Source organism: Benincasa hispida, chromosome 6, assembly GCF_009727055.1.
Source record: "Benincasa hispida cultivar B227 chromosome 6, ASM972705v1, whole genome shotgun sequence".
NCBI lineage: Eukaryota > Viridiplantae > Streptophyta > Magnoliopsida > Cucurbitales > Cucurbitaceae > Benincasa > Benincasa hispida.
Genome location: NC_052354.1, coordinates 35,546,857 through 35,561,995, shown reverse-complemented (window position 1 = coordinate 35,561,995; position 15,139 = coordinate 35,546,857). Strand labels below are relative to the sequence as shown.

Here is a 15,139-nt window from a genome sequence, read left to right as displayed (position 1 = left end):
CAACCAACGTTGAATCTCTTTTACTCCCTTCTTCATTTCCTCCGATACTTTAGAATTGGTTGTTCTTGAATAAATTTTAGCCTCATAATTGTTGTAGTAATGATTCATGGGTGCACTTTGGCCATAATAATTTTCACACTATGAATCACTTTCTAAATCATAAGTCTAGATTCTCACGTCGATTTCTTTAAAAACTGGTATGATTAGATCTTCAACTTTGTTCCTTGTAATGAAGATTTGTTTTGATTTTTCAAATTATATTACAATCTTCATCTGCATCACTTGAATCACTATAATCAAATTTCCAATGTGAATCTTGATAGGTTGTTTGATAAAATTGAGCATGAGCGACGTGACGTTGAAATCGTCCTCACTTGAGCTAGAAATCCAGCACTATTTTTTGGGATAAATTTGACTTTCTTGCCTATATCGACTATTGCATTTTTTCTTGGACATTTTGCTTGATCGGTAATAGATCATTCTTGCAAAATTTAAAAAAAAAGTCATCAGTATTTTCTTTCTTTCTTAGAATTTTAATAACAGTTCCCCCTAGTTAGATGTGTGTTGTTCAACAACGAGCACAACTCACAAAGCTCCCTCTTATGATCAGCGTCATCGAGAGTTTCCCAGTCTTTCACCAACGATCGTCAACGTTGGCCCAAACGGTTGCTTTGATCAAATTGATGTAGCCTAAATGATAAAAGGAGAGAAATTTCCAATAATAAAATCACAGTCATTATTATAAATCTAAGGTTAACAAAACAAGAAGACAATCACTCTATTTATAGAGAAATGGATAGCAAACTATTCTAAATCCTAATTGATCAAAGAAACATCCTAATCCTAATAAACCAAGCAAACTAATCTTAATCCTAAATTCTAATCATTCAATGAAACTAATTTTAAACCTAACCGAATAAGAATGACCAAGAAACCTTAATTTACCATAATCCTACTACAACACACCACATTTGCCCACCAACTAAGCTTCTCATCCTCACAATTGAGCCTCATGACATAGCATTTATTTATATTGCTCCTCGACCCAAACATATCTTCAAAAAAGGCCAAAATGTGATTCAAAGTTAATAACAAATCCTCATTACCGCCAAAGTGAGCATAGCTCAATGGAAATTGGCATGGCCTTCCTCCCTAAAAGTTGAAGGTTTGATCCTCCATTCCCGTTGTTGTAGTACTAAAAAAAAAATAAATCCTCATTGCTAGAGAAGAAAAAGTTAAAAAGATAGTGTCATCGGTAAATTGAAGGTGGGAGAGAGCCACCTTGTCCCCCTTTGCAATGTGGTTGGGATATTGTAATTGCCTTACGGCAAGTTCTTTCAGTTATAAGATTTCCATAGACTGAGTCCTATCACATAACTAGTCAAAAAAATGGTTTTTTAAGATAATCCCTTTCTAACAATATTTTATACAAGTTTTCTTCCATCATCTTCGTCTGATGCTATCAACAACGAGACCCTAACAAGATAGTCATTCAAATGCAATTATAACTTATAAACATTGCAAAAATCAAAAGACTTACACAAAATTACCTCGTAAGAGAAGTCAACATGACCAGGTGTATCAATCAAATTCAAGCAATATGCTTCATTCTTATACATGTAACGCATTCGAGCTGCCTGTCAAATTGGTTGTTAAGAACAAACAACACAAGCTAAATTAGAAATCATAACTAAATTAATTGATATTACTAGGACTCAAGGATACGTACAACCTATAGAACAGATCTTGTTCAAAGTAAGGTCATAGAAAATTAATTGATATTACAAAATATTCAAAATTATTACAAGAAATAATAGTTTGTTCAAGGTGAGTTAGTTACTAATCAGAATTAGCTCTTTTGAGTCAATGGATGATGATATCTTATGGTTATTATGGAGCTCCGAGTAGAGATTATAGCTCTACGGTGGGTAGGTGCTTTTGAGTTATCTTTTTCAGGTGCTTTAATCTCCATGGGTCTTTGGAAATTCCTTCCGTGAGAATATTTCTCAAGCCTTGGTTGGTGTTCCCTATCTAAGCGTTCTGAAGACTATTCGGTGCAAGATAGTTGTCTGAATTGGAGTTCTCTTTTCCAACAGAATAGATAGTTCTGGATATTGTATTAGTATAGTTTTAATGAATTAATAACTCTCATTGGAATTGGAACGGTTGGATCATGGATGGACAATCTGATCATGCCTAGAGAATCATTTAATGAAATGGATGAGAAATTAACTTCAGCCTCATCAATCACCGAGAACCCTTCATCTGCCACTACTTTTTCCACCCTATTTAAATCGATGGAATTTGAAATGTCACCAAAAGATAAGTATCTATTGACAACACTTTGAGGAACAAGAGAGGAAATATTTCCAAATCCGAGAGAGAAAAAACACCATTCTTGGCATCCTTGACTTCAATACACAAAGATTCCTATTCGCTTGAATACAAGCTCTTGTGCAGTCCAAAAGATTTAAGTTTTGGTGGAAATACTAACCAAACCCTCTAAATGTTTTGCAATGGCCTCAAAGACATCTCTCTTCCAAAGAAGTTAACCGTAAATTGGACACCAAAATCCAACTTCCATACCCAACAATGACTTCAGGTATTGAATGCTTTATCTCTGGACCATTTCTCAATCTTCAAATAATAATCACCAATAGTTTTCCAATTGCCTTCACAATGGCCTTGTCAGCCATAAACGGGGGTTTAAGCTAATGCCAGTTCCAAAATAGTTTTCTAATGTTGAATGAATATCACCCCAAGAGTTGTGTGCACATAACCTTTAATATCTGAAGAACCTTTTTTCTAGTACAATTAATAATTGTTCGGCTGAAGACAGTCTTCAATTGGAATGTTCTCCAATCACGGCAGGGGGGAGAGTAATGTAATTCCGCAGCAAAAATCTAATTATAAACTTTCTTTTCTTCTTTTTCTTTATTCATTTTTTGGCAGCTTAGCTTGGGGACAGTAGATTTCCTGAGTGATAGGAATTAACGAGGCATATAGTGGTCAGTTTAAAGCGTGCTCAACTGGAAATGTTCTACCTCTACCATTAGCCTGCAGTAGCCGACTTATAATACAGCTTGGTGTAAATACTTAATTTTGCCAATTCTCAAGGCAGCCTAGAATCTGAATAAACGAGTAATTGCATCAAAGAGAAACCAAATGAGCAAACTGACCTGTAGTTTAATTGTGATGCCTCTTTCTCTCTCCAAATCCATGTTATCGAGAAATTGATCCTTCATTTCTCGCGTCTGAACGGTACCGGTCATCTGAAGCAATTTATCCGCCAAAGTTGATTTACCATGATCAATGTGCGCAATAATGCAGAAGTTTCTGATGTGCGATGTAGGAACCTGCATTTCAAACCTCAGAAAGCGACACAAATATGACCGAATTAAAACAAATCGTCACTGAAGGATTGATTGAAGAAGCAAGTGCTATATAATACAGCAAAAAGAGGATAAAGACGGATAGAATTGTGAACATTGTGAGAGAGAGAACCTTCAACAGTCGATCTTGACCGGCTTGAGCAGCGTATTGAGCATCGAAGAGATGCGTTCCAGCAGTCTGACAAAGGACCTTGCCTCTGGTTGTTGCAGTTGAAGAAGAGAAAGGGAAAGTGGAGAGGGAGGGAGGAAGTGGCAGTGAAGGGAAATGGAAATGGAAATGGGTGTTTGTTCTTGATTGGAAAAGACGACGATGTTGGGTGGATGTGGATAAGAGAGGGGCGGAGGAAAGCTCTGCCGCCATTGCTGTTCTTAGTTCCAACGGAGCGCTTCACTTTGTGTTTGTTTGTTGGCCCAAAATGGTGAGACGGAGACCATGGTGGTGGCGTGCGCTGTTACCAGCCACATAAATTCGGAGGATGTGCCGTTTTTCCTCCGCTCCACATCCTTTCGCGGTTTTTTTTTTTTTCATTCGGACGATCACGTTTGAGAAGTCCAAATGAAAAATGATTGTTGGTAGAGAAAGTAATGGTACATGGTCTTCTGCCTATATCATAAGTATGTGATTTTACCGATTTACCCCTGAGATGCACTCCTCGCACCTGCCAATACGAATTTACTCCATCCTTGATGGTTCGTCACACGTTACTTGATATACAGTCACTCGATATGACTACAATCGACACGTGTATACTCGATCATATCCACGTCATATTCGATGCTCAATTACTTTATACTTGATTATTTTGAATTCATAACCTATTTGAAGGTCGCTCGATATCCAACTTCATGATCACTCGATACGACTGCAATCAACACATATATACTGGATCATATCAAAGTCATACTCGATGCTCGATGACTTTATACTCGATTATTTTGAATTCATAACCCGTTTAACAGGCGTTTGAAGTCCATTATTTCACCACTTCCCACGAGCTCAAACTATTTTCTCTGTTCGTTCGATTGTATATCCTTCGACAACAACACCTTTACACTTGAAGCTCCATGATCTCTGCATCAGGTAACATTCTTCTCCTTGTTTGTAGTTTGGCATCATTCACTCGAAACTCGACTACCATCAGATAACATTCTTTTCCTTTCTTTTTTTTTTTTGTATTTTGGTATCATTCACTCAAAACTCGATTATCTTTGCATCATGTTCCTCGATATGTGCTTGCATGTTACTCGATACTATTCTCTCTTTTCATTTTTGTTTTCATATCTTGCATGTTTGGCTGAACTTTAAGTTTGTTTCACTTCCGTTTTCATATTTTGTTATTTCGGACCATCTGAAGTTTAGGGTTTGAGTTGGATAATGCATGAAGGTGGAAAATCAAACTGAATGCTCGAAAATTGACCATTTAGTCACTTGTAATGTAGCGAGTAAGGAACAACATGTAGCATGTATCGAGTATCGAGAAATCGAGTATCTTGTATCGTGCATCAAGGAATTTGCATTGTATATCGAGTATTGAACAAAATTCTTATTTATCCCTATTTTTTGTTATTCTATGCAATATGTCTAGACAATTCAAGATTCCTCCCCAAGATCATTTCCTAGGCCAAGCGACCAACCTATCCTCTCACATTGGGACAACTAACAAGATAGTGAAAGAGAATCTTACTCCCATTCAACTTGCCCTCTTTAGGAATATTGTATTTGGGCGATTTGTGGATATAGACATTATCTTCAATAGTCCTTTGTTCCATTACATTCTATTGAGGGAGGTTGAAGACCATAGGAAGGATGCTATAACGACCCGACCCCCTAGGACTTAAGTTAAGCCATTACTAAATACATGCATGCATGAAACTCAAAACGACACTCGGTTATGGCGAAATAAATGCTAATTAAATAAGGTAAGTTCAAAATACTTTCATTAAATTCAAATACTAAAACAATAATAGGATACCCATAAATCATAAAGGATAGTAAATGAGTCTGAAAAATGATTCTTAAAGAAAGTTTTAAACATCAAAACTAAAAGTTAAGAGAAACATGAAAAGAACTCTAAATTTCATGATGCGGAAGTGTAAAAACTAGTCCCAGCAACTCGATCACGAATTCTACTTGTCCATCGCCAATGCATCTCTACCCTTACCTAAAACAACAACATGAGAAAGAATGAATATAAAATACTCAGTAAGTAACCCCACTACTGGGGTCAGGCTAGGCATCTATGTCCTCTAGATACCCATCTCTGGTGAAACATACAAACTACTCTAGTCCTCATGGGACACATATGCACATGAAACAAGAAGGAGACTGAGTTCTATCCTACTGTAGTTAAGTATGCCCACTACCTTTGGTGAATCCCAAATGCGACATAAACTGGTGAATCCCAAGGGAGACACAAATTGGCGAATCCCGAAGGAGACACAAACTAGTGAATCCCGAAGGAAACATAAACTAGTGAATCCCGAAGGAAACACAAAATCTAATGGGCATCTAACTAATCAGTAAGGACATTTGCATAGTCTCAACATCATAATCATCACTGTACGAATCTATGACATACATATAAACCTCAACATCATGGCTCTACAACATACACGTATACCTCAACATCATGGTTCTACAACATACATGTATACCTCAACATCATGATTCTACAACATACATGTATATCTCAATATCATCAGATCAGATACAACCATATGGAAGCACATACCATCTCATACTAGCATTCAAGTGTCTATGTGCATAAACAAATAATTCAGATCTCGTACCAGAACATACTTTGATCATATTATACTATCAGTCTATCATGCTAACATTCTGCCATAACATACATTTATCATGCTAGCATACATCTAATGTCCGGCCCGTGGGCAGTTCCAGAAGTAAGATTACTTACCTTGATATTTGGTCGAACGAACAAGTAATTGAATCTTTGTGAAATTCTTGAATCCTTAATCAAGCCTAAACATAAACAAAGCTTTAAAATCAATAGTTAAGGCCAAATTCCAAACACCCAAATATTACAAAATATTTTCAGATAACCTCACCTAAGGTGTGGTCCAATTCGAATCACCTTCCAAACCTCCAATTTTAAGCCCAAATAATTAGCAAACCAAATTCTTATTCATCTTGAATGAAATTCTTGAATCAACCCCCTAATCATAATTTAAAATTAGGCTTACATGATTAAAGCTTGAATCAAATACATACTTCACTACCAATATCTCAAATAAATTATCCATATGTAGCTTCGTAAAAAAAATCACTTCCAAACGACTTTACCAAAATTTCTCAACAACCAAAATTAATCCACAAGAGGGTCATCAAAGCATAAAACTTACCAAAACTCACTAAAACAAACTTCAACTTCACCGAACAACACCTCAATACCTTCACAAACTTTAATCCAAAGTTGAAACACAATGGGTATCAACCAATTGATGCCAAAAGTAAATGAGTATTTAAGAATCAACCAAAAACAAACCCAAATGGCAGAAATCTTACCCAAATCGATAGATCCAGTGATGGCAAAAGCAAATGACGCTTGAGTAGTGGTGGACGGAGGTCATGAAGAAGAAACTGACGCGGCGGCTCTGGGCGACGTCAGACGGGCTTACGAACGTGAGGAAGAAAAGGGGGTGGGGTTTGACTTTTTATTAAAAAAAAACAATAATAATAATAATAATAAAACAAAAAAGGAAATAAATATAATTACATTTAATTCCATTCCGTTTTATGCTATTAAATTCCTTTCTTATTCAAAAGAAAATTAATTCCTGCCATTAATTTCCAATTTGAATAATTTCACGCCAACAATTAAATTCCCGCACTTACACTTGAAGTCCAAAATTTCAAAAATGCCCTCCAACTAATAATAATTACTGAAATTCCAAATAATAAAGTTACTGAAATTACATTATTACTAAAAAAATGTGCAGGGTGTTACAGATGCAATGATATCTGATTTGAATGGTACAGTTGTAATATTCACCAAAGAAAACTTCCTATTGGTGACTGGATTGTGGTGGTCACCTAATCCAATAGTTATGAGGAGGTATAAAGGATCTAGATCTCTACGTAATAGGTACTTGAGGAATGATTTTGCGGGGGACATTCATATTGGTACCTTAGAGATAGTGTACAAGGAGATGGAGTTTGAGAATGATATGGATGCTATGAAGATGACATTGGTCTACTACACTGAATTGGCTATGATGGGAAGGGAGAAGACGAGGGCCAATGTCGACAAGACCTTATTAATTGACATGAAGGATTTAGACTACTTAAACTCCATGGATTGGGGAAATGTGTTGTGGGAGAGGACGTTACTTGGACTACAAAGAGGATTGAGTGGCAAGTCCGAGAACTACAAAAAAAGGTCCAAGATCAATAAGAACTACATCGTCAAGTACAACCTATCGAGGTTTCCTCGTGCTTTTCAGGTAATATCCATTCATTGGCCATAGGAGATCTACTAATTGTAGTTTCGATGACACTTACTACTTATGCTTGTCTTATAATCGTTTATGAATTATGGTAGGTGTGGGCATACGAGATCATTTCAATGGTTGCCGAAAAGATTCAATAGACATGCCATCCCTCGATTCCTGAGGTGGGAATGTATGTACTCACTCCGAACCAAAACAATAGTGCGAGACGTGTTTAAGTCCATCGAGGTTAGTGTATTACATCACAATTTACTTGGATTTAAGGTGAATGTCACATATAACTAACAAATTGTTCGTTGTTTTGTATAGACAAGGATCACACCCATACCATTGATCATGTTCGATATGGAGGGGTGGTATAGGGACACTTTGATTGATGAACGACCCGTATATGAGCGCATTGATGCCTAGATGACCTCCTCAGAGACACATAGATCACACCATGATGAGGATGCTCGTAGTCGCTCTAATGACTACAAGAGTCATAAACATTGAGCCCATGAACCAGAACTCGGTGAGCATCAGTCTCACAAGCTCCCTATCGACGAGCACGAGATTCACCCTCCTCATAAACGAGTCTTACAAGCTCCCTACTGACAAACATGTGCCCCCAACTAAGAAGCGAGGGTCCCCTCGGTTGAATACAACCCATGAGGGGTACAGGCATTCACACATCGATCTGTGACATAGATTAGAGAGTGGTTATGATGGAGCGTAAATTGGAAGATGTACAGTCAGACTTGAAATATGTGAAGTCTGAATTGAGTGTCCTTCAAGCTGACATACAAACAATCACCAACCTACTGCGGTTAATGTGCCGGGATTGTAATATCATCTTAAACTTATTCTAATATAAATCCACATCATGTTGTGTTTGATCTAACATACTTTGTAAATCATTTAGGGGATTTTGGAACAATGTAGTTTTTGAGAGTTTTGTTTGAATGTAATCTTTTTATTTGTCTATGGGTTTCAATATGAATTTTGTGTTCATGAATTGCATGATTTTATTATTGATTGACAACCAATGATGTTGTTGTGTGATTCTAATGCTTGGAGATTGGCTTGCAATATGTGACATGAAATTATAGGTTAATCCCATTGGAAGCAATAGGTTAGTTGGGCTTGCGATTCATTAGATCTGAGATATGTTTTCCTAAAAAGAATAGTATTGCTCCTATTAGCCTAGAGAAAAATTATATTGAATGTTTGATTAGACGTTGGAAGTCGAACACATATCCTGGCGTTATCCCTAGTACTTAATGCGATTCGTTAATTTGTATGGAGCGGATTCATTTTCTATGCATGTTGATTAATTACGTAACTAGGACCATTGATTGGGATTCCAATCAATTGGGCCAGACATAGTCAAGAAACTAAAATTGCATTTAAACAACTCGATGAACAAGAATTACATTGGTCGATTCTGATTCCCTTAAGCTATATCATTTCCTTTAATTGCATTTCTATCTTTTATTTTCTCACATTTTATTCTCATGCACTTTTAATTATCCAATCCACACCAAACACCCCCCAATTCACCATTTTAACTGAAAACGCACTTTAATGAACTAATCTTTCGTGCTTCCCTGAGGTTCAACCCCGAACTTTCCGCTTGTACTACCAATTAGTATAAGTAGTTTGTTCGGTGATTATAAATATTATTTGTGTAGCAAGGGTTTACGGGTGACAGTAAACTCAACTCTACCAATGGACAAGTAGGAAGAGGAAGTCAACACAACCATACGCACCTCTAGTTGACACGGTAAGGGCAACTGGAAAAAGCATAAATAAATTCACTCGGTGAACATGTGATTGACATCGCCCCCATGACTCGACACACACTATTCCAGAGGGCTTGATGAATGAGTTCATGGTCTGGTTAAACAGCGTGGACATGGGTTCTCACTGGCTGGGAAATGAAGTCTTATTCAGGACGAGTTGCACGAATGAAGGAGTTGTTCTGGGAGCTAACACGTGATAGTAATTGGGTTAAGAATGACGTAAGTTAACCTCCCTTATTACATTTATGTGCATGTTAATTACTATTCCCATTCTTTGACTTAACTTACAAACTATAGGTTATCGATTCTTTATTCATGTTTCTCTGACAAAAATTTATTAGCCGACCAGAGATATGTGTTCATCGGTTCAAAATATTGCCACATGGCATATTGGTATGTATTATAGAGGGTTGAAATTTTAATGTAAAATTTTGCATTATTGATATACACTTGAACTTATTGATTTACACTCGAACCTATTGTTATCTATTTTACAGAGTCACTTGAACCTCCAAGGTTTAGATAGCTTGTTTGAGGCCATACGTGGGAAAACGATGGAAGAAGCTGCTAAAGTATGGGAGAAAGAGCACACATATGTCGCTTACATGCTCGGACTGGTACTTGAACATCAGCCTGGATGGGCAAATATCGATTACATCTATAGCCCAGTCAACTATAGCAACATTGGTTTATGTTGTTCGTGGACATAAACATCGGACGCATCCTTTTATATGACTCACTGCCCAAGTACATAACAGTAAAGGATCTGCTAAAATTCCTAGCATCCTTATGCTTTACTCTCCCTTCATTTGCACAATTCTGCGGCCTATATGATGCAAAGCCTGACCTTTCACCCAATCCTTGGAAGCTGAGCCATATCAATACAGGCGCACTATAGGGGAATACACTGGACTATGGGATATTTAGTCTCAAGTACTTTGAGTACTTGGTGACCGGGTCGAGTATGGAGAGCTTACGACATGATAAGATGCATGATTTCAGGTTACAGTATGGTGCCGAGTTATGGGCAGATCAATTACTTTATTAAGGCAGAACAATTTTTCTATGTAAATTTTGACGTTATTTGTAAATCTAGACCATCTATGTGAATTTTGACATCATTTGTAAATTTGACACAATATTTTGACATTATTTGCAAATCAAACTAAATCTGAACTGTATATAGTATGATGCCGAGTTGTGGGCATATCGATTTTTTTTATTAGGGCTTTCTATGTAAATTTTGACACTATTTGTAAATCTATACCATCTATGTAAGTTTTGACATTATTTGTAAATCTTAGACAACATTACCAATATAAATCATTTATATAGTACATGTAAATGAACCATTTATATGTCAATGTTTATCGAGTATTGTCGAGTATCGTATAACATGCACCGAGTATATAGTACATGTAAATCAACCGTCTATATACCTAATGTTTGCTGAGTATTATCGAGTATCATGTAACATGCACCGAGTGTATAGTACATATAAATCGACCATCTATATAGTTAATGTTTATCGAGTATTGTCGAGTATTGTGTAACGAGTATATCTTAACAAGTATCAAGCAATGAGTATTGTGTATCGAGTATTTATCATAACGTCTCTACATTACAGAATGAACAATTTATATAATACAAAGTTTAGAGGGACCCATACAAACAATCTATATAATACAAAATGAACAATGAATAATCTATAACGTTTATTGGGTCCCCTATGTCGTCCTTGCCCATTTTTTGAGTTTGGATGTGTCAAGTGGTTCGTTGCACTTTTGTTTGTTATGTCCCAATTGGCCACATCGTCCACATTTCTTTAATGTGACATGTTCTCAAGCAGACGGTATTTTATTTACCCTTTGTCTACCAACCTGTACCATTCTTTTCGGTGGGCAGAATGCTGATATACAGGGCAGCGTTGCAACGCTGTGGATTTTGACGAAAAGATAAAAAAATGTGCGCGCCTACACAAGAGAGCATTGCAATGCTTCCTGCCACCGTTGCAATGCTATAACCTTGATATAAGAGTAATTTTTCACCCATTTTCACGACGATAGACATATTTTTACAAGAGATAGACCCATTTTTTACAAGAGAGAGACCCAATTTCATAATTTTGAGAGCAATTTCTGTAATTTCTTCAATTCTTGTATCAATTGAAGGAAATTGGACATGAGAATTTTCATGAGGAGTGGAAGGATTGTTCCAAATTTCAATCGTATTTGAACATTAACAATTACAATCGACTGTGTCGAGTTAAGTATGACACCACCACAATGGCTACCTTAGTATTCTTGGTGTGAGAATCCAAAAGTGTGGGCTCTGTGTAGACTTGGTTAGAGGACGAAACTGGAGGATAACAATCATGTAAACAATTTCAGGAAGTGGGAGATGACAGTGTCTATCGTATAGACGATGCCCAATCGTTTAACAAAAGCTATGCGATCGATTAGCTAAAGCTGCATGATCGTTTAGCTCATCGGCCAGCTGAGTGTCTATCGTATAGAAACACTTCACGATCGTCTAGTCTCTCCAAGCTGTCGTTTAGTAAATCGTATTTACTTGACAACCTTTTCGTGAGTAATTTCTGAGAATGGAATTCTCAATTCAACAACTACTAAAATTAGGAAAACATTTCTCCTTTTATCTCACGGTTACCATGAAACTACCAATAACCTCCCACTAAATTGGTTATTAGAGAAAAATAGATAATTATCCAATAATTAATATTATTATAAATATATATGAAAATCAACTTACCATACTATATTTATGACCTATAGTTTTAATATTTCATCTCATGAAACATATAAATCATAATTCTTTTTCTATCTCATGGTCCTTAATGTAAATCTCATTTACATTAACCCTCCACTAGATGTATCTCATACATCACACTGATCATATCATATGTAATCGAATTACCTCTTGTCAATTTGAATATTTCAAATCAACACCAAGAACTGATTCTCAACTTGAATCTATTGAGCTACCAAGGGGACCTTATGGACCTGTAGCTCGAAGCTCCAACGGTACGTGAATAACTAACTAAACTCTTTAGTCACGAGATCCACCATCCGTTAACTGCCAGGCACTTCACTAAAGATTGATAGATTGAAGGATCTCATACTGAGAGTTCCATGAGCTGGCTTAGATCACTCCAATTTCACAGTGATCAAAACATAAACAATATACATTCTATACTAACAGTTATCCATATTAAACTCATCAACGGTATGCTCAAAATACAATAAAACATAGAGAAAAGGGGTTCATACTAGAGGAAGACTGCCTTCGTATGTGTGAACCCACAGCAGCGAAAAACTCCCACCGAGCTACCAGCATCCGAAGAGTCTGTCGACTGTTACTGTAAGATCCGAACATATACGAACAAGGTCGTGGGGACAACACCACCACAAGGGAAACCCGGGTATCCTCGGCGTAAAAAACCCAAAGAGTGGGCTCTGGTGAGTTTGGTAGAGAACGGAGGAAAAGGCTTCGTGTAGACGATAAGCACGGGGGAGAAGAACTCTGCTATTGTATAGTGGAGATGCTTATAGTATAGTATAACTACACGATCGTTTAGGAAAAATTGAACGATGGTTTAGGAAAGAGGTATACGATCGTTTAGAGAACGCGTGAACTAGACGATCGTTTAGACGAATGAGATTCTATTGTATAGGCTCTCGCGATCCCTCTTTCACGAATTCTTTTTAGGGCGCAGGTGATCAAAAGCACGACTGAATTATTTCTACAAAATGAAAACGATTTTCAAACTTTAACCCGCCGGTTACCATAACCTTCGCGGCCCCATCTTCCTACATTCAAACGTGAATTAATTGGTTAATTATTAAATAATTAATCAATTAATTTAATTAATAAATGTAATCATATTATATTTATATCCTATAGTTTGATATCATATATCTACTATAGTATTTTTTCTCTACTTGATATAAATCATATTTATATCTAGTTTTCTCCAAAATAATGTATCTCATACATTTAGCCAATTATATCACATATAATTAACCAATCTAATTATATCATATATAATGGAATTTCCTCTTGTCAATTTGAACATTTCAAATTAACCCAAATACTGGTTCTTGACTTTATCCAAGTTACCTAGGTGACCTAATGGACTTGTGGCTCAAAGCTCCAACGGTACGTGAATAGCTGACTAAACTTTTTAGCCACGAAATTTACCATTCGTTAACTATCAGTGATTCCACTAAAGACCAACAGCTGAACTCTTCTTACCACAGATATATTTCTGTGTCCATTGGATATAACCAATCATGAGTACGATGACCCTTCACAGATGCTCGTAAGTACAATTGGGCCAATTTACCATTTTGCCCCTATAGTTACATCTCACTCCTTAAGTACCACTAATTCCTCTAATGAACAATACAACATAGTCCAACTATGTGTGAACACCTCTCGGACCAAGAAAAGGTGTGTGGTGCTACATCGTTCAAGCCTCGGAATCAGCCCTTAAGGGAGCCATCTATCTACTTACCCCTACCTCGGGGAATGAGTGAATTCTATCTTGTGTAGTTGAGTTCCCAGCTCCCAAATCAGACGAATCCCCAAAATGGTAGGTTTGAATTGGCGACTTGGCCACTCGCACCCGTACAAATCAAAGGATCGCCCTCAATGGCAGGTCATGTTACCTATGGTCATCCTAGTGAAGTGAAGTCTCTATCATGAACGATTAGGTTTTATACAAACTCTTTGTATAGGATGCCCCCGCTCGCATGTCCCCAACACGAATGATCAGGATCAGATCATCTGTGGTAAGTCATAACACTTGTGACCATTCCACAAAGCGGGCTGTGTCCGTAGCATTACTAGGATATGGTTTCCCTCCTATATCCATATACTACAGACCATTTTGGTTATCACTCAAGACATGATCCACTTGTATGTCACCACTTACATGCTTGAGTCACGTACAAATAACTAGGAATTTTATGTTTATTGGTTTGTGGTAAAGCAAATAAAACAAATAACCGAGCAAAACAACAAGATGTGAAGTAAATATCATATATTAACAATCACAGGTGTTTGTATATACTGTTTAAAAACTACAGGACACAAAACTTTAGGGCATCAACCCCAACATGTTGAGCTCTCCTTACTACAGATATATTATGTGTCTATCTTAACCAATCAATAGTGCGATAACCCTTCACAGATTGCTGGTAAGTACAGCTGGGCCTATAACCGTTTTTCCCTGTAGTTATATCTAACTCCTTAAGTACCATTGATCTCTCTAATGAACATAAGTCATAGTCCTACTATGATTGAGTCCTCTCTTCCAAAGAGAAGTTATGGCCACTATGTTCAAGCCCCAGAATCAACCCTTAAAGGAGCAATCTATCTACTTACCCCTGCTTTAGGGAAGGAGTGAATTCCATCTTGTATAACTGAGTTCCAAGCTCCCAAATCTGACAAGTCCCCAAAAGGTAGGCATGT

General features: G+C 36.9%; 2 protein-coding genes across 2 annotated transcripts in view; one reads left to right on the top strand and one right to left on the bottom strand.

The window, feature by feature from the left end:
- LOC120079330 (translation factor GUF1 homolog, chloroplastic) overlaps positions 1–3,753 on the bottom strand; it is a 78,970-nt gene extending 75,217 nt beyond the window's left edge. Inside the window, exons 1-3 of the mRNA XM_039033491.1 lie at positions 3,505–3,753; positions 3,180–3,356; positions 1,551–1,637 (exon numbers count right to left, since the gene is read on the bottom strand). Of these exons, the coding sequence (XP_038889419.1) occupies positions 1,551–1,637; positions 3,180–3,356; positions 3,505–3,753 (513 nt within the window). The remainder of the gene's footprint in view (positions 1–1,550; positions 1,638–3,179; positions 3,357–3,504) is intronic.
- A 3,614-nt stretch (positions 3,754–7,367) lies between these two features.
- Positions 7,368–8,273, top strand: LOC120079213. The gene is made up of 2 exons (XM_039033375.1): positions 7,368–7,856; positions 8,172–8,273. Exons 1-2 carry the CDS (start codon positions 7,368–7,370, stop codon positions 8,271–8,273), a joined length of 591 nt encoding a protein of 196 aa, XP_038889303.1.
- Positions 8,274–15,139: the final 6,866 nt, after the last annotated feature.

Coding starts and splice junctions, on each gene's coding strand:
- LOC120079213 (XM_039033375.1), top strand. CDS start 7,368: ATGATATCTGATTTGAATGGTACAGTTGTAATATTCACCAAAGAAAAC. Junction 7,857..8,171: donor GGTTTCCTCGTGCTTTTCAG/GTAATATCCATT, acceptor TGTTTTGTATAG/ACAAGGATCACACCCATACC.